This window comes from Lepisosteus platostomus, chromosome 23 (genome assembly GCF_059453375.1).
Source record: "Lepisosteus platostomus isolate fLepPlt1 chromosome 23, fLepPlt1.hap1, whole genome shotgun sequence".
Taxonomy (NCBI): domain Eukaryota; kingdom Metazoa; phylum Chordata; class Actinopteri; order Semionotiformes; family Lepisosteidae; genus Lepisosteus; species Lepisosteus platostomus.
This window is the reverse complement of record NC_142633.1, coordinates 5,550,114-5,570,621: the sequence shown is the minus strand read 5'-3', so window position 1 is coordinate 5,570,621 and position 20,508 is coordinate 5,550,114. Positions and strand designations below refer to the sequence as shown.

The 20,508-nt window shown below is 45.3% G+C and overlaps 1 protein-coding gene across 1 annotated transcript in view; it reads right to left on the bottom strand.

Moving 5' to 3' along the window:
* Positions 1–18,579, bottom strand: part of trim62.1 (tripartite motif containing 62, tandem duplicate 1) — an 87,317-nt gene extending 68,738 nt beyond the window's left edge. The window contains exon 1 of the mRNA XM_088617616.1: positions 17,022–18,579. Coding sequence (XP_088473742.1) covers positions 17,022–17,429 — 408 coding nt within the window. The 5' untranslated portion in view covers positions 17,430–18,579. The remainder of the gene's footprint in view (positions 1–17,021) is intronic.
* Positions 18,580–20,508: the final 1,929 nt, after the last annotated feature.

Here is a 20,508-nt window from a genome sequence, read left to right as displayed (position 1 = left end):
CTCCGGAGGTCTGGCACACTGCTGCAGGGCTTAGAATGGAGACACTGCACAGGCTATCTCCCAGTGATCCAGACAAGGAAAAAAAACTGGCTAGAGAAGAAGGGCCTAATTTACTACTGCAACAATGGAAAGAGAAGATTGGCTGGAAAGTTCTGGAAAACCGAACGGAGCTCCAGCCATTTGAATGATTGTATCTTTAAAGCTACAGATGACAGGAGCTCAATCCAATGACTATATATACAAACAAAGCAAACTGTTGTGTCTGTGGCAAAGTCTGTTGATCCCTTATTAAGGTACTGAACCTGCTTGGCACAGGAGCTTCACATCTGTTGTTTCTTCTCTTCACGTTTTCCCCAAAGCACGTCAGGGAATATTGCCACAACTACTGCCGGATATCAGGAGCAAAGGCTAATGCTCCACACCCAGCGGCTGTCCTTGCTTAAAGAGCCAGGAAATCAAGTACAGGAAACGTGCACCACAGGTCACTCCTGACTCTCTGTTTCTTTGCACTGAACACGTCCTGACGGTTATTAATTAATGAAGCCCAGGGTACCTGCAACAGCGCTGCAGGGGTGTCCCCTGGGGGACTGTGGTCAAAAGCCCCGAAATGAGGCGCTAGACACAAGAGCAGCACCTGTGCTTGGAGGCAGCAGGCAGCCAGTAGCCTCAAGGACATCTTCCGCAGCAGGGAGACTAGTCCACGTTGTGAGGTCAGGATTGTTCAGGGCGTTCAAGATGACTGGAGTCCAAGGAGGTTAAGTCTAAAGCTGTGTTTATTACAAGCCTGTTACTTTCTCTTTCAAGTGTTCAACACCCAGTTAACTCATCCATGAAGATCTTTGGCCTTCCTGGCATTTTTCACTATTTAATGCATACTCTAAGCTCTAATCACAGCAGTTTGAACCCGATCAATATAGAGTGCTGATGTCAAATATGAAAGTGACAGAGAAGGTCAATTCCACCGCAGTCACTGTACTTAACTGTGAATGGCAAAACTGCAATTTTAAAGGCTGAACAAGCATGAAGAGAATTAAGCAATTTCATTTTGGATTTGTGTTGTCTTCCAAAACATAAATGTGACAGTTCTGTACTTGTCAATTTTAAGCATTTTAAGCATTGTTTTAATATTAAGTGCAGTAACTAAACTGGTTACTTGACACGTGCGCTGTCAATCCGAAGGAGAGCGGTGGCTCTGTGACTAAGGATCTGCGCCTGTGGCTGGAAGGTTGCCGGTTCAAATCCCATGGCCGGCAGAGGAATCCTACTCCGTTGGGCTCCTGAGCAAGGCCCTTAACCCCAACTGCTCCAGGGGCGCTGTACAATGGCTGACCCTGCGCTCTGCTTCTCTCTCTCTTTGTGTCTGTGTCTCTCATGGAGAGCAAGCTGGGGTATGCGAAAAGACGAATTCCTAAATTGTATAGGGCTAACTGAGAACCGGAATTGGAATCAGGTTCTGAAAAAGGGATCGGAAGAGACTTCCTGCGATCCCTGCTTGCTCCTAGAACTGTCCGTATGACTACAGGAGTGAGTCGATTGCTGTGATCCCTCCCTATCCTCATATCAAATCTCTCAAGTTCAGAGTTATCAGCTCTGCTGAGCTCCTCTACATTTAAATCCTTCATGAGGCCTTAAAATCTAAAAACCATGTACAATGTACTTGTGTATTCACACAGCTCCTGCTGTTGTTAAAAGGCTGTGAAGATTTCCCGATTTTGCATTCCACAATGTGTGCTTCTGTTAAGTGTCAATCAATTTGTTTAATCAGTTAAGCAGTAAACGGTTTCCCCGCAAAATGTGGAAAATCCCTTGTGACAATGCACAAACATAGAGCATCTGGTTGGAGTTCTCTGCACTGAACAGTTTGATTTGCTCTTTCACAGCGCATCAGTGGAGGTTAAGAAATGTGCAGTACTGTACAGACAGATACCTCCTTAGCAATAAAAGAATACAACTTAAATAATCAGACTTGCTGTCCTGTACAACTGATCAGATGGATCATCTTGCTTTTACATGTACTACTCTTGGAGAGGCATGTTAACACCTTACAGCTGCATCTTCCAGTTCTCAATCCAGCTGAACTGGCTCATCAGACCCTTAAACCAAACTGTGTGCTTCTGATTTCACAACGGTTTCAGTTCTTAAATAGCAGGACCAGGCTAGAGGGTTGCATGCAGCCTGTGCCAGCTGTTGGTTTTCACCTCTCCTCTCACTGAGGTCCACTGAAATGTGTGAGGTCCACACACATTGAAATCTACCTCTACCCTACATGTCAAAAAGCTCACTCCCCATAATTTCTATCCTTTGATTTCATTCTGTTGATGCATATTTTTGCACATCTGGTGTTGTTTTGCACATTACCTGTTACCTTTTTGTTGTTTTGCACACTGCCTGTTGTCTCGGTCTTTCTTTTATTATACAATTGTATTGTTGTTTTTTTGTACTACTTATCGTCTGAGAGCTAGCTAAATAGCACTTCGTTATACCATATACCTGTATATGAGTATAATGACAATAAACTTGAACTTGTTTTGGGCCAGTCTGGCACTGTGAATGCCTTTTACAGCAGTGTTGGACAGCATCACTCCCACCTGCACATCTACAATTAGAGCTGTTTAAAATGTTATAGGGGACAAACAATTTAACACCCAATTACAGCAGAGTTCACTTTGCTACATTTCTTTCAAATGATACAAAACAGGCAGCTGTCTGTGGCATTACGTCCAGAGTGCAGAAAACCGATAATCACCTAACACCCCTGTGGCTGCTGTCTGCTATCATCCACTCCCACAACGAACAGAAGTCCATCTAGTAATGTTTCAGGCAACAACTGAATAAGTGATTTTCTGAAATTCAGAAACCGGAACCAGGGTCATACTAATTTCAAATGCCATTCAACATTTTAAGAGCTGAAGGCTACAGCTAAAAATATGTCCTAAGTGGACAACTGAATTCAATCTGCCTGTGTTGATCTCAGCTGAGGCAAAAAACCTGGAAGAGACAGACTGGGACTGGACACCACTGCCCTACAGCTGGGGAAGTCAACATTGACTTTGAACTTTGCAGTATTGATCCTTAAATAACCCAGATGTGGATCACCACTAATTTATAATTAGTTCAAACAGATTTGCAAAGCAATGGAAGGGAGGGGCCAAAGCCAACTACCTTTGCCTAACAGTAACAACCAGCCTTCTAACGAATCCTTTGGCAGAATGTGGAACATTATTCGATGGATGAATCTGATACTCAAGTAAAAAGGGAGCCAGTGAATTTATGCCAAGATGCAAGTTTCTTTACTTGCACAAAACCAAGCATACACAGCTTCCAGAAACACACAAGTTCTTCAACGCCACCTATGATCTAACTCAAAGACTGAACTGACCAATACAGAAAATAAGTCTGACAGATTAAAAAAGGAACACTGTTGAAACTAGTATCTGAAAGAGTTCAGAAGTAAAAAGAAACAAATGACGGTGTCAAGAGAGCAAATGTATTTCATTGTGAGGGTTCTGCAGTTCCCAATTGCTTTGTCCAGTGCAGAGTCACAGGGGTGCCGAAGCCTATCCCACACACCCGCGGTGGGGTGTGGATTAAAAAAAAAAAATTTAGATCAGGTCCGGCGAGTGCGGGTCAATAAAAGCAGACCTGCACATCACTAACGCCTACTCATTCCTGAGTCTCTGTGGTCATTTAAAATCCCAGGATGTTTCTCGAAAAGAGTAGGGGTGTAACCCCGGCGTCCTGGGTAAATTTCCCTCTGGCCTTTACCAATCCCAATAATCCCCATCTCTGAACTAGCTTCATTACTTTGCTCTCCTCCCCACGGATAGCTGTGGGGAGTGTTCTGGCGCACTATGGCTGCCAGCGCATCATCCAGGTGGGGCTGCACACTGGTGGTGGTGGAGGGGATCCTCATTACCTGTAAAGCCCTTTGAGCGGAGTATCCAGAAAAGCGCTATATAAGTGTAAGCAATTATTCATTATTAAAACAACCTCAGCTTGACACTATCCAAGTCAGCCAGAGCCTGCCCTGGACAGCACTGGGCGCAAAGCAGGGGGAACACTGGACAGTACTACAATCACAGGGCACACGGACGCTCCCACCAGGGCTAGCTTCCCAGAAGCCAATTAACCTACATGCAGACTCAACACAGACAGCACCCCAAGAACTGAACCCAAGGCCCCAGCACTCCCAGACAGCAACCACTGTTCTGCCATGTTGCCCACATTTATTACAGCGAGGCTAAACTCTGAAGGACATTGGCGATTCTGCACAGTCGCATGGGTTTTGTAAAATGATAGTGCTACTGCAGTTTTTCCACAGAAAAGTAACAAGAAATATTGTACGTAGGAAGGAAAATGGGTCAAAATGAGTTAAAGGGTTTAAAAATAAAACCTTGTTGTTCATAATGCATAACTCAGAAAGCAAATAAGGCACACAATTTGCGCGTTTGCAGTAACAAGCTTTAACTAGATGCTCTAACGCATAATCACAGCAGCAAAGGACTGATGGTGAATCCAGATACAGGTATGTATATGATATGTCGAGCATGCCTGATAGTTTCTAAAGACTAAAGGAAAAATGAGCCTCTTGGGCGCAGTCTACAAGACTGATGGCGGAACAGAGAGAGACCAGCGCTCTCTGCTCTCTCCGTAATGACACCCTGAGAGGTGGAGACGAGCCCAGTTTACAGATTCTGCAGGATAACAAATGCGCAGAGGGAAGAGAAACAATGAAAACAAATGCAGAGAGTGAAAAATGAAGCACCACCACGCCGTCGCCCGAGAGTGCTGTACTGAGCAATGAGGAGAGGAGGCTGTCTGTCACTCTCTTCGCAGAGGAGCACTGAGCGCAGTGCGGCAGTGACAGTCTCATCAGTGAAAGAGCAGCACTCGCAAGCCCTCTCCTGTATTGATGACCAGCTTCACCTGCAGATCTGCGATGAGCTCTCCCTCAACAAGTGAGCTGCAACTGGGACAAACACGGCCTCACAACCATCCAGATGTCTGAATATTGATCGCTTTGCAATAAACACAAAAAAATGCTGGTGGTTTTAATTCTGTGGGCTAGATGGAGAGCCGGGGTCTAGCCTTTGAGGAGCGGAGAATCTAATCACTCTGCCTGCCAGTGCTCCGTGTGGACCTGAGGTGTGGTCCGAAGTGCTGGTGAACTGGACTCTCTGACACAGGCAGGACCCCCGTGAGCTCTGCCGAGCTTTCAGAAAGAGAGGCACGTCACCCCCAGTGTACCCAGTGCTTCCTGGGACAGGCTCCAGGCCAGCATGACCCTGACTGGAATGAGGATTGATTGATTGAGTAAAAGAAAGCAAGCTGTGGGGCTGGGCTGAGGCTGTTGTGGAGGAAGTGTGGGTTATTGTAATCTAATAATCCCCATCTATGATTTGGCTTTATTATTACTCTGCTCTCCTCCCCACTGGTAGCTGGTGTGTGGGGTGTGTTCTGGTGCACTATGGCTGCCATCGCATCATCCAGGTGGGGCTGCACACTGGTGGTGGTGGAGGGGATCCCCATGACCTCTAAAGCGCTTTGAGTGGAGTGTCCAGAAAAAGTGCTATATAAGTGTAAGCAATTATTATTATTGGAAGTGACGTGGTGATGATGCGTTGTAATAAATGCAAGAAACTCCAGCTGAGCACTGCGCTGGTGTGGTGGAGACTTCACTCAGAGAAGGAGACAGGGAAGGGTGCACCCAGTCCGATTCAGAAAGTTGCCTAAAATCTCACTTCTTACAGACCATTATTGCTACTACCACTTCTTCCTGTGGCTGTCCCACCTTCATCCAAGGTGATTGTAAAATGCTTGCAGTAAACACCACACTTCACAGATAGAGAAAAACAGGAAAAAAAACACCTGTCAATACTCAAGAAATGGCAAACAATTAACTCTGGCTCACATATTCACACATTCAATTAAAAGAAATCCAAAATCAATTGTTTTTACTGCTTCTTCTTATCTTGACTAAATCTGGAATGCCGTTTCACTGCGTTTCTGATTTCCACACAGCAGATCAATGGCGTTTCACCATTTATCATCTGCTCAGCTACGTCTCACCTTTCATTCATTACTGAACTGAGCCTCCCCTGGGATATTTATCACTGTGTTCCTATCATTTCTTCCCCCCCGATAGCTTAAATGGCCTCTCTGGACATTGTTCTTTTCAATACAAAACGGCAACTTACAAAGCCTAACATCTCCAAGTTCTGAGGAGGGCTATGAATAGCTTAGCTCAGCTAATAAAAGTAAGAACTGGGGACACAGGCTGCTCAGATATAGCTAATTCAAGGCTAGACTGCATTAGTAACGGACTCTGACCTGGTTTTCATCCAGTGGTGAACTTTTAATTGAGCACTACTGGTTCAGGCTGGGTAGATTCAGTAAGAGCTTCCTGAACTTTCTACAGAAGAGTGAGGGCCGAGACAGGCTGGGCGGACACTACTCCTCCAATCAGTGCTGACTCTGCTGCAGGACACGAAGCAGATGCACTGTGTCCAGTGAGGAATGTGTGGGTGTCTGAAATAAAAGCCGAAGGTGCTGTTTTCACTCGCTGATGACCCAGCTTTTTTATCCATTTTGGACTGTGAGGATTTAAAGCTTCTGGCTTATTTTTTTAATCTTATGCGGGCATGGTTTTTCATTTGTTAATGGATTGATGTTCACTTAAATGTACTTTGTATTGTGTGTCTCTTTACCTGCCTGCAAAGCAAACCCCGTTTTGGACAAAGAAAGGAAGTATTTTCTCCCTGCAACCCGCCAAGATTTTGTGAAGGAAAACAGACCTGTATTAAGAATGCACTGTTCCTTTTAGCTGTTGGCTGAAGTTTATAGAGAGATAGAAAACAGACAAGCTCTAGCAACAATCTATACAATATTTAATTTAGTTTTAATATGATTCTTCTTTTCCCTCTGTAAAAATAGTGGGAGAATTGCCCACTGTACAGTGAAATTCACTGCATGTGCAGTTTTTCCCAGAAGGAAATTAGGCTCAGTCTCTTAATCCCTTAATTTGTCCAATGAACTTGAGAATCACTGATTGAACAGTTTCTAACTCTTTAGGAGTCGTCTTTTTATAGAGTAGTAAAAAAATGGATTTGGAAAAAGTACTGTATGCATAGTGAAAAAATAATCTATAAGAACCTAGGTCGATGTTTGGTCAGGACCTCATTCAGTCTTTTCTTCAAAAGAAGCCAGAGTTATCAGCTTAATTGCCCTGTAAATTATTGTTAAATCTCATTGGGATTTATTTGCATTTAGCTTTCAAAGTTAAAGTAAAGCAAACATCTGAAGGAAGATAAAAAGTTGGATTGTGTACCAATACCTCTTTTCACCTCTGGAAGAGTGAGGACAATGCAAAGCCTACAGTATAGTACCCTAGTATAAGGTAGCAAGTGTTTGCAGTGGAAAAAAATGAAACGCTTTTTGCAGTTTTCTGGTGATTGGAGCTTAAATTACAGACTGATGCCATTGCCTTCACTGCAGAGTAAAGCAAAGCAAATGGAATTATTCTGCAGCAGCATGTCTTGCTAGAAACATGCTGAATGTAAACCGAAATTGTACTGTCCCTTCGATAGCTCAGTAAAACTATTAGTTGTAATATTTATTAATCACCGGTCTATTTTTGCACTGTTTTCCCCCCCCAAATTACCTTGCAGTTTTTGTCCTGTTGTATTCTTTTCTCTGTTGGCGGATTTTGCACAGTTTTGATCTGCAAACACAATTCTTCTAAATTACTGGAGGTGCTACTGGCACACTTGTTCAAAGATGTTTCTATTAGACTCAAGCCCAGTATTGCTGTTTCTTTAATTTGTCTTAATTGCATTTGTATTTTCTATTGGTTATTATCAATGCAATTTACACAAACACTGGATTCACAAAGTTATGTCCTGGGTAGAAGGAAAGTCATACTAAATGCAAAAAAATAAAAATAAAAACAAAAACACTACATGACTGCATACATAAAAGTTATTGCCAAAGTCTTGTGTTGGCATATTGGACTCTGGGAAGCAGCAGGATTCAGGATTATTGTCACAATCTGGTTCTTTACCTCCTTCTGCAACAGTTGCAAACTGCTGACTGCAGGTTCTCCAGAACCAGCATTTCCAATGACGTCAAGCATCACGGTTGAATAGGTGGAGATTTTCCCAAAATAAAACACTTATTTGCCATAAACTCTTCTTTTTTAATTGTACAATCTTAGCATGCCCAAAGGGGTTGGGCAGCCGGATGACCTTGAGTTTTTTCTCCTTACTAAGGAGTTTTTGGTTCCTCTCCTCCATTGTCTTCTAGTCTTTTCTGTATTCCTAACATATACGATCACTTGCATTGTTAAGCACTTTGGGGCAACCTTGTTGTGAACGGCGCTACATAAAAATAAACTGAATTGAATTAACCCTCATGTAGTTACTTCTTTCCGATAATCAGGACCTCATTTGCCATATTTAATGATTCACATGGAGGTTACTCTCCAGAAACTCTCCCAGTGAGTCCACAGCTACCCCTTGAATGAAACTAGTATAGAACAGGTTTGGCTCAGATTGAACTTGTTTGCACTATTACAAGATAAGTCAAACAAAATGAAAAGCAACATCTTTAAACCTTCGTAACAGCAAGATGAGATTTCATGACATTTTTTTAACAATCTACAGTGTGACTTTTTCAAGCAACATTAATTAGCAAACTTCTCGGTTCTACATCCTCAAATTCAATGCTGTGTAGCCCTGTGGTGTTTCATTCTGTACCAGCGACCCCCACTACACCACAGATCAGGTGGGGTTGAGATTTATGATTTACAGGGACCTTCAGGAAGACCAGGGTCTTCTATCCATCCATTTTCTAATTGTTTTATCCAATTCAGGGTTGCTGAAGAATTAAACCTTAATCTGGCAAGCAACAGGCACAAGGCAGGGTACACCCTGGGTGAGATGCCAGTCCATCGCAGGGCACAGACACAGAACATGCGAAACAGCAACACTACCCCTTGCGCCACCAATGCTGGCCCTCATACGATCTTTCATAACCAAACACAGCAAAAAAGTTATTGGTCCACCAGTAACACACACAGGAGGTCTCCCGTCCCAGTACTGAGCAGGACCAGCTTTTCTGAGCTTCTGAAAACCGATAAGCTCAGACTACAAAGTGAAAAGAGGTTTTAAGGTAACAATGCTAGAACACCTCCCAAAAGTTTCTGAAGCACAATGAAATGGAAGATTGAAATGTTGTAAATAACTAGTTGACTTCAGCTGAATCAGTCACAGAATTAAGAGCCAAGCTTGTAAAACACTCGATAGAGGTCTCACAGACTAGGGCAGGAAAGCCAATGTCTATTAAAATGTTCGCTCACAATTGATTAGGCAGTCTCTATTTTTTTTTTATAGGCAGCATTCCTTATAATCATTTCCTGCTGGATCCACTTCAGAGAGCCCTATTTGCATTCAGGGAGCAGGAATTCTCAGCAGTTCTCCCTTATAGGTGTAACAGTAATAACCACAGACACTCAAATCCTGCTTTATTTTATAAAGCGTGCTCTCATACAAAATAAAAGCTTCGTGTGGGCTTCAGCATTTAACATCAATTCACACTTGTGATCTTGTGGGGGGGAGGAAACTTTGTGGTGGGAAAAGTACAACATGTCTGTAAAACCAATTTTAAAACTCCACTTCTGTGAAGAAGAAAGAGGTCAACGGTGCCAAATCCCATCATCCAAGACGCAATTAAACGGAAACTGACAACTATCACAATTTAGACAATATCACACCATGTTACCGAAAGGACACAAAGCCAGTGCCCCTGCAGGACCACAACACAGCAGGTTTGACAATGAGCTCAATTACACAATAATGAGCACAGAATAACACAGAGAAGACAGTAGGACCCTGGAGGAGTGGAACCGGTCTATAAAATGTCGACGTACTCGAGTGAGAAGTTGTTCAGTCTTCTACAGGCATGGATCTGATCACGTTGTAATAGTCCAGTAACATGTTCAAGATCGAGTCCTCATTGCTGCACATTTTTTCATGGCTCACCTGCAGGACCGGGCGGCAGTGGAGAGCCAGAGCAGAAATCTTTAGACTAATGGCCCACAAAGGATTAAATGACAAAGCTGCATTGAGCAGTTTGATTGGGGATTAAATGCAAAGGCGATGTTGATGAGCTCCACGGTCCAGTTAATGTGCGTTCAAGCCCGGGTTGTGTAGCGAGCGGACTGAGACGAGGACTCCAGGAGTGGCTCTCACTGCTGTCAGTAGGAGGGTTGGGACAAGAGGACCAGGGTTTTACTGGCTTCTGGGTGAAACAGCGCCCCCTTTGACTGCATGGGTACCTACAGGCAGCAATCACGACTCCAAATTGAGCGGGCACATGATTAAAAATAACTGGTAATTCTATGTCCAAAAAGTGAAATGTCTGGAAATAAGAATATAGGAGGGGGGATTTACTGAGCACAAACAGACAGCACAACTGATTGGGACCTATAAAACCGAAAACCAATCTTGAAAAAAAGTAGGGTTGTTACACCTGGTGTCCTGGACAACTTCCCTCCGGCCTTTACCAGTCATGGACTCCTAATAATCCCCATCTCTGAACTGGCTTCATCACTCTGCTCTCACTCCCCACTGATAGCTGGTGTGTGGTGAGTGTACTGGTGCACTCTGGCTGCCATCACATCATCCAAGTGGGGCTGCACACTGGTGGTGTTGGAAGGGAGTCTCCATTACCTGTAAAGCGCTTGAGTGGACTGTCCAGAAGTGTGAAGAATTATTATAGACAGCCGCATTCACCAGCTGTTCAAAGATACGTTACAAGTAAAAAAACTAAGCAGCCTTTTGCTTCATTTTTTTGGGAAAAGAACACCGACGAACAAATTTCTAACCACAAAATTCAGATGGCACAGGGGAAAAAACCCCGACAGAGACGGTCGGTGTTTTCAGTCTTGGTGTCTCAGGAGGCGCAGTAGGATAAGCTCCGGCGCTGCCAACAGCTCCGGGGGAGTTTCATGAGAACTTAGTATTTGCGTCTTGAACAGGTCCTGCAGCTCAATTCCAAGGAAAGGGCGGAAAGGAAGGCTAATGTCAGACGAGGTTAAGAGTTACTAAGAGCAGAACATTTCCCAGATAAAGGGTATAAGCCTCCTCGGGCCTTAGTGACGACCCAAAATGCAGAGAGAACATTAGTGTTTGAAACAAGGCTCGGGAGGCACTGAAAAAGGTCAGGAGACATTATTGCTCATGGCCAACGCAAGCCATAATTCTCCTCTGTGCACTCTTAAGAGCTACACAGGCATTTTGGTGTCTTTTTTTTTTTTTTACAAAATCAAACAGAACAATAATGTTTGTGAGAGATGGCGGCTCTCACAAACTACAAGGCTTTAAATCGATCACAGCAGTTTGAGGAATGCTTTACCCGTGCTCTCTGAGCCTCAGGGAGGAGCAGGCCTGCCGTCAAACGTGCTCAGCAAAACCATCTCCGAAATGGAGATGTTTGTGATTACGGAGGTTCACACATCACGCTGTCTAGCGTCTCACTTACAAAACGCTTTCCAGATCATTTTGTCTCATGGAGTGAAGCACTTCCGTTAACAAGAAAATGCTCTCTCCCAGAACACTTTACCATGAGTTTCTATAATTGCTGCAGCTTATCACATCTCCCTTTGGTTTACTGGTGATTCAAAACTGACAGGCTCACACATCAGGGAAGCAGATATTTGATCCATGTCATAGTTTTACTCATTGCATGCTCCTTTAGGGACTGCGCTGGTAAAGACAGACTGAAACTATTTTATGCCTGCATGTCTTTGTGAAAATGCAGTAACAAAAAGGTGTTGGTTTATGTGCAGAGCCAGCAGCAGGTAAGATCAGAAACAGATCAAAAACTGCTTCGCATCAGGCATCTTATCCTTCTCTGTACAGCAGATGGAATGTATTAATCGTGCCAAGGCAAACCCGAGTGAGAGCATCTTAAAAACTGTGAAATTTGACCTATCAAATTTTAATTAAAAAAAAAAGAGGAGCAATTATTTATGCCATGAATGAAGTACTTGAATCAGCCTCCGCAGGTGTATTTGCAGCGAGATGGTACCAAATACAAACAAGCACAGAAGAACCAGCCAGTTTCTACACTTGCCAGATGAAAAAAGGGACCGATACAGAGTGTCATTGATTGATTTGGAAAAGGTTTTGGGGCAAAACGAAAGCTCTTATCGATCTTTGAAGGTTTGACTGGAAACAAATTTGAAACTCCCAATTCATTCATCTGAATACATTTATTTGACTTTAAATGCAAGCCAACCCCCATTACCTTGCCCAGCTTTGAATAGTAAGAAAGACAGCAGTGAGGCATGACGTTATACCCGGCAAGCGTGATCTGTGCCAATGATCTCCAGATTTACAAAACTTTTTCTCTTCCCAATAAAAACCATTTCAAAACCCCTGCATCTAACATTTAAATGTCAACTCAGGCAAGTTTATTTTGCATCTGGTCAACCTTTTCCAATCATCTTCAGCAATTAGGAATTCTACACTGGAAAGAAAGCAGAGAAATCGCCACCACTGCCCCCAGGGTAACAGCTCCTTTTCCATTCTTTGACAGAAATCAAACAAAAAACCAAACCAAAGAGGCTGGCGACGTTTAGGGAAGGATCTCACTTGCGAGACCAGTTTTGGAGGCCAGGAAAGAAAGTTAATACATCCTTAATGAAACTCCTGTTGTCAGATTCCACTCCCTCCCTGCCAGTTCCAGTCAGGAATCTGTACCCACTGCTGAATAATGATGTGCTGGTGCTCTCCGGAGACACAGTATACTGTGTGCTTTCCGTTCTGCTAAAGGGGCTTTCTGAAGATAAACACTGCTGCATTCACAGTCTCCTCAGGGGGGGGTTCCTTTAGAAAGTGGCTTCCGTGCTGGAGAGCCTTGCCAATTGAGCACAAGCACTCTGGACACCCTGCGTCGCCACGATGAGCGCCCCTCATCTTATTCAGACACCCCGCCAGCCGGCGCGGGTCTGAATTGACAAGCCAGGTAGAACTCGAGGCTGCCTGAAGAAATCCAGCGTTTGGGAAGTCAGGAGCAAGCCGGCGTCGAGCCCGTGAGGATCTCACGATGAAATAAAATGCAAACTGCTCGGCACAAATGCAGCATCTTGTACTAATTAAGCCTACGGCGAGATCACAGAGGCTCCAGCACGCACGGTAATTGGCGTGCTTTTAGGCCTCGCATTTTAGCGAGAGACGTGCTCGTGCACGGCGCCGAGGCTCCCGCGCTCTGAACAGCGATCAGAACGAGAAGCCCAGACCTTCACACCCAGCTCCGCCGGCGAAAGGGAAGTTTGAAGTTTTCAAGCACGGCATTTTTCAAGCGATTCGGGAAAAGGGCGCGCGCGCATGGCCGAGTATCCCGGCGTTCCGAGGCGAGGGCAGGACGGCCAGGCGGCAGGGGGAGCTACAAAAAAAAGTCAAAGCAATAATCTCCTGCACTGGATCTGCAGAGACAAAGCGCCTCCCTTTCACACCCAACAGCTCTGATGCACAACGTCTCTACTAAAAGCAACTCTCGCATGCGTGTCGTGGCAAAATCCCTCTCGGAGACAAATCCGCGAGAGTGCACAGCGGAAATGTCAATCAGTCCTCAGACAGACACACTAATAGAGTAGCGCAGGAGAGCGGAGCCCCAGAGATGTGTCACTGTCACTAGAACGCCTTCAAACACAAGCCACAGAATCAAACCAGCAGCAAACAAAGGACAGTGTCTCGGCACAGGAATTTAAACTTACAAAATCCTGGGGGAGAGCCCAACAGGTTTCCCCCCTCCTGGCCCTGGAGACCCACAGACATGCTGGTCATCGTCGAAGCTGAACTCTTCACGGCCACAAATCCTCAAATGGACCAACAATTTGCTTGGTCGGAGCCTTGGAAGCTTTCGTTTTCTACTCAAAGGTCGGAGATTTCAAGTTACTTATGAAACACAGCAGTTAGAAGGCATGCTCCCACATTAAGAAACTTCCCGAACTAAAATTAAACCGATAATGAGGCGTGTCAAGGGTTCAACTATTTAATCGCATGGTCAGATAGAACAAAGAGCAGTTAGGGTGGGGGTCCCCATGAGCAGATTAGGAACCCCTGACAGGGTGACCCGAGGTCTGCACACACAACACTTGTCAAAGTGCCACCGTTGGAAATACAGAGACACCCTGGAGACCCAGAGAGACACTCCTGATCTCCCTTTTCTCCTGAGTCAGAGCAAGAACTGGGTGATGAAGTATCGGACGCATCTCCACCAACACAATGAGCCCTGGCACTTAGACCAGCTGAGATCTTTAACAAAAAATATAAGCGGCTTTCTTGTCAGCAGTATTATAGAAGAGCATATCTGAAAGCCTTTCATTCACAGTTACCTGCTGTAAGATTAAGTTCTAAGTAGGAAACCAAGTACAAAACTTCATATTACCCACACACACTTCTTTAGAAACAATTTACCTGAAATTCAACATTTTTTTCTTCTTTTCACCTCTGACCTAGATACTACAAACAGGTGTTTAGTTGTTAATAGGGATACCAAAGGATGGTTTTCCTTAAGCTATTTTCAGATAGATGTTTTTGGGAAAAAGTTTGCGGTCTCTTTCAAGTTGCATACAGCTGTTCAATCACCGCAGACTGCTGTTCAGCGAGCAGTTTCTAGGACCTGCCTCGCTTTTTTTTGTCCTACCCAGATCCTAACATGCATGCAAATCCAAGTGAGAGCTTGCTCCTGGCCTTTTCACAACAAGTGGCAAATGAACACTTGGCATCCTGCAAACTTAGTTTCAGCCTCGACTTACATGAATCCTGATATGAGATGAGATCACTTTATTGGCCATATACAATTTCTTGCATTAGGGATTTCGCATACCCCAACTTGCTCTCCATGAGACACACAGACAGGGAGAGAAGCTTGGGGTCAAAGCACAGGGTCAGCCATTTATACGGCGCCCCTGGAGCAGTTGGGGTTAAGGGCCTTGCTCAGGGGCCCACCGGAGTAGGATTCCTCTGCCGGCCGCGGGATACGAACTGGCAACCTTCCAGCCACAGGCACAGATCCTTAGCCACAGAGCCACCGGACCGCCCCCCAAATTCAACTGATATGAATTCAGTTTTAACTTTCTCACATCTGTGAGCAAAACAGACCTATGAAGTCTTGGGGTGGCTCTCCTTCATAAAGCCCTGTCATGCAGAGGACAGCAGCTCTAGCCTGGGCTGGGCTGTTGTCACAATTTCCCAGAGTTGTGCAGGCAAGAGCCTCCAGCGTTAGGACTGGAGATGGGTAGGATATTGCCAGCTTGCTATATAACAGTAGCCCCCAGAATCTCTGTTCCACTAAAGACTGCTGTTCCCGTTGGGGCACTGTGGCATTGGCTGTGCATTTCAGATCGCGACGGGTTGAGATCGTGGGCATGTCTGAGCAGAGGCGTTCTCCTCTCATTTGCCCCCGTCTCTAGTTTAGAGGTTGCAAGAGCTGAAGCTGGTATAAATGGAGCAGATTTACAAAATGAGTACATTTCGTAAATTTCCAAACAAAAAGTAATTTCAAATATGGGGAGGGGGAAACGATGAGCTAAAGGCACAAAGCACAGAATCTAAGGTTCCAGAGAAGCAGACCTCACCACAACTGGAGAGCTGTGCCAACTGGGCAGTTCACTCTCTCTGCAATCCACCTGCTGCCCTGATCCCCGGGGCAGAGACAGGGAGAGGCACTTCTCTTTCAGCTCACGGATCAGTATGAAAATGGCATTGATATCATGGAATGTCATATTTGAAGTTGTGCAGTGCATGGTAAGACCCCCGTGAAGAATACCGTGTACAGTTTTGGCCAACTGGAACCCAAAAGCTGGAATCAGAGGTGCATTTATAACCGAGAACAGAAGGCAAATCCTTTACACAATAGGTGGCGGGAGCGTGGAACAAGATGCCCAGCCGTGTTTTTGGAACTGATACCCTGGCTTCCTTCAAGAAAAGGAAAGAGATTCTTGGATAAATTAGCTGTTACCAACCTACACTGGCCCAGTGGCTGCTATTTTTAATCTTTCTTACACCTCTTGAGAAATACTGACGTCTGAAAAAGGAATCTGATTCACTAGGTGCGACAGATACTAGTTCTACTAGAGTTCTAGGATCTCCTGGCTGCTGTCCCAGGTAAACACTCTCTTCCTTAAATGACGTGTTTGATTAACTGGAAAAATAACTTCACGACAGAAAAGTCACAAAAATGTTTCATAGGTGATCTACACTCAATAAAGCCCGTCTTTCAACTGTCTGCTTTCAAACACTGTGCTGCTTAGCCAATAATTAAAATCAGCAGGTCTCCAGCTGGTACTGAAAACGAGGAGGACCAGCAGTGCTCTGAGGAACTGAGTCCGTCACCTTTGTGGCACACAGTGGACTGCCTTGTCTTCTCTAGATGGTATTTTCCCTTGTCGCCCCAAAAACCCTGCACACCTCAGCCTAAACCACAGCCAGCAACACTGCACCGCAGCCCAGAGTCGCTGGCCCCTCACACAAGGGAGAACGCTGCTGACAAGCACAAGTGGAGATGGCGTTCCTTCCCTTGCCCTCCTAATCAGCACTTGGCTGAGGCACTTGTGGGGCTGTGAGAGATGTAATACAACTTTGCCACATGACAGCACAGCTGGGAAACCCCAAACTAGGTCTCGCGCAGCTGTGCGGCTATCAAGGTCTGCCAAATCCGGGAGAACAAATTTGTGAATGAGGGACATATACACCAACCTTTTCATCTCTCTTTTGGTGTCTCCTGACAGAACGCTTTGAGAACAACTCAGCTCCTCTTGTAACAGGGGGTTCTCAACAGTTATAGAAAACCAGAAACAGTCGTTTTAAAAAGCATACCACGTTCTAAAAGGGCAGGCTTTCAAAACGTAAAACAAACCCCTGACCTCAACAGTCACCTCAGTGAAGCTATCAGGTCTTGTTTCGCGCCCATGGGCGAGTTTGACATCGCAGGTGACAGCAGAAGAGGGCACGTACCTGGATTTCTTCGAACGCCTCGTCGATGGTGGTGACCTGGTGCTGCTCGTGGACAGCCGGCTCGTCGCAGAAGAAGCAGACCAGCGTCTTGTCACTGAGGCAGAAGAGCTTGACCTTCTCGTGGTCGTTGCAGGGGTACGAGTTTCTCTGGGCATTGAGGATGGCGTCGAGCGGGAAGGCGGAGTACCTCTCCACGATGTTGGAGAGCTTGAGGCTGGGGGACAGGAGCGGGTCGGCGAAGGTGCGGCGGCACTCCGGACAGTCCCGGGCTCCGTGGGGCTCCTGTCTGCTCCAATGCTCCGTGATGCACTTCCTGCAGAAGTAGTGCTCGCACCCGAAGCTGACGGGGTCTTGGTAAATACTCAGGCAGATGGAGCACAGAAGCTCGTCCTTCAGACTGCAAGCCATTTGCAAGCACACTTTTAAAGCTGAGGCATTTAAACGAAATCACTCCACTGTACGGCTGGGCACTGGGTCCGAGGTGCACGGTGCGGAGCCCCTAAACCCCCCGGGGAGTGTCGACTAGGGCAACAGAGACGACACAAACGCGACGTGAATGTTTTTTGCGGGCACTTGCCGTCGCAGGTGAAGTAAGTAAGTAAATAAATAAATACTTCACAAGGGTTAATTAATAAATCCTAAGAAAACGTGAAACACAGCACTCCGCGGCGCACACGGTATCGCCCAACCTGGCACTGTGAACAGACGACAATCTGCAATCTTGTTTAGACAACAGATAGCAGTTGCACTACCTTTAAACACAAAGCGGAACTCCAGGCAAAGCCTGCTATTTAGACTTCTTCTGAAAGCCCATCTATAAAACGGCACCAAAGCTGTCACGTTTTTTTTTTATCAGAGCTGTTTAACAACCCTTCCTTTTATCTTCGCCTAACAATAAAACAATGCCCTTTCCTCGGATTACAAAAAAACCCCACGGCGCTCGGTGTCAGTACGGAAACTTTATGATCTGCTTTAATAATGACGCGGGGTCGCTCGGCTGTGTAAGATCAGCAGCATCCCCGTTCAGAATTACAGTAATTTTCTTTAACTTATCCAGCGGAAGCACCTAATTACCGACTCCCACAGAGGTGCTTTCTCACTCGCTTCGCTGTTTTTTTTTTAATCCTCGCCGTGCCCGTACGTCTCTGCAGACACAAGCTCGGGCTTCTCAGAAACTCTTATGTGTCCGTTACTTCACCTTAAAACCGGCGTCTTTTCCTCCAGATCCCCAATTCAAATCGCTAGATGCAGATGGGCTCCTGCTCGGCTCTCCTGAACACCCACCTCCGGGAGCTATCTGGCGAGCTAACCCGTCTTCCTACACAGACCCCGCAACCGTCCCTCTGCTAAACCTTGGGCTTCGTGCGCCGCTGAACGACTTCAGCTCGTCTTCGCCCAAACTCGCGGGATTACCGAGCCGGACACGGCGTCGCTGCCTTAGTTTTTCCGCTTTTTGTGAACTCTGGATCCGCAATATTTCCCCCCTCCTCTCTCCGTCTTCCCCGGTGTCCCTCCACCTCCGAAGCCCAGTTCCCAGTGTCTCCCTCAATCCAGGAAGGAGCAGGAGCGGAGCGCTGGGACAAACCAATCCGTCACCTGCGCGCACCATGGGGGGTGGGGGGGGGGATCTGTGGGGTTGCCTCCGAAAAACAACCGAGTGTCGCGGCTACTTTTACACATGGGCGCTTGGTTAGGCCATTTTATTCATTTGTCCGGATTGGTTTATGTTTCCAGCGCCCCAGTCGCCGATAGGAGCGAAGTCGTGTGGCGGTGTCCCCCCGCCGCACGGCGGTGGATGCGCGCAGACTTCCTCATTGTTCTGTGTGGAGAGGGTCGGTGCTTCAGCTTATCCCTGTGAAGAACAGCTGATTGGTAAAGGTGACGGCAGTAATTAGTCTCGGCTGTAATGTTATCGCAGCACAGAGCACGTTGGTAGTTTTTGCCGATTTCCTAATGATACACGAAGTCTAGTTTTTCGAGCTTGCCTGTGTGAGTGTTGCTTTTCATGGAACAGCTCTCTCGGCTTGCACATTTTTCTCCTGGTTAGCAAGCCTAACCTGTACGGTTATAAGTATGTATTTTGCATTAAAATGAAAAAAGAACAAATGTTGAGTTTTTAAATGTTTACATAGCTATGGCACTAGGAAGTGTGAAACACTTGTAGGGTTTTTAGAGCTGCGTGAAAAGATCGCCACGCAAGAGAAGCCTGTGGTTCATTTATCCAGTAAATGCGTACGGGCTGGTTATAAACTTGAGGCACACTAATGGTTTGCGCACTATGTCAGAAACTGGCAGAAATTCCTCTTTTGAGAGATAAGATATTTTACTGTGCAGCCTTATCAAGAGGGTTCATGCTGCATTCTCCATTCAGGTCCTGGGACTTGATTGTTTTCTGCTGTAAGGTTGGAGGCTTTGTGTTAGCACTGTAGCACTGGACTGAACCTGAGTGAGCTCAGCGTGTAGAAAAACCTACAATGTCCAACCCTTTCACACCTCCCCAGTACACACACCTGCTGCCTTTGAGCCACTCCTGCCTCCTGGACTGTGGTATTACTCCACATGGCTGTACTGTAGCTCAAACCCTCAGATTCATCAGACCCTGCTGTCTGGACCTCATCAGGCAAGCTCCCCATCCCTGCTCACTGTACTGCCAAGACCTGTGCAGTGTCTGACGAAGAGACTTGCGTCTTGGTAGCACCCATCAAATCAAATCAAAGTTTATTTATCAAATGCACAACAATACAGCGTGCAGCAGTAGTTGGTGGCAATGAAATGTCTTTTCTCCGAGCTCACAAAAATCACAAATCTTGGTGCCACGTTTGCTCTGGCACAGTTGATCAGTTCTCTAATGAACTGGCACTCCCACTTCTGCAGAAAGAATTATGCCAGTGCTTAGTGTCTCATCTGGGTGTTTATATTCCTTCTATAAGAGCCAAAATTTGAGCTTTTAGAAATATTTTTCCTCTCTGGCATTTTGCAGTTGTATGTCTTCTCTTGTGTAATTGGTCTTGCCTGAATAGCAAAATCAAATGTTACAGCCATCTTCTGTAGATCTTATATCTTCTTTGACATCATTAGCCTGTACTTTGTAGTGTCTTTGGAATGAAAATAAGTTGGATCACTGCTTAGGCATCTGACAGTTTGAGGAATTAGTGATCTGTGTTATTGATTTGCTGACATTTTAACTATTGATCATAGAGATAGGCTGTACAATTGTGTGAATGCAGTATATTTATTCATGTTTGTTATCTGTAAAAAATTAAATACCTTTTTTATTTTAAATGTAGTATATAATATCTTGAAAAAGTATTCAGATCCTTGTACAGTTTTCACATTTTGTTGCTTTAAAGCCTGCAGTCATGATATTTTGAAGTACGAAATAATATTTGTTATATTAACAGCATACTTTTCATGTTTAAAGCAAAACGAGTAAACAGATAATTAATGTGAAAGAAAAATGAAAAATTATAATTACAGAAACCCTTTG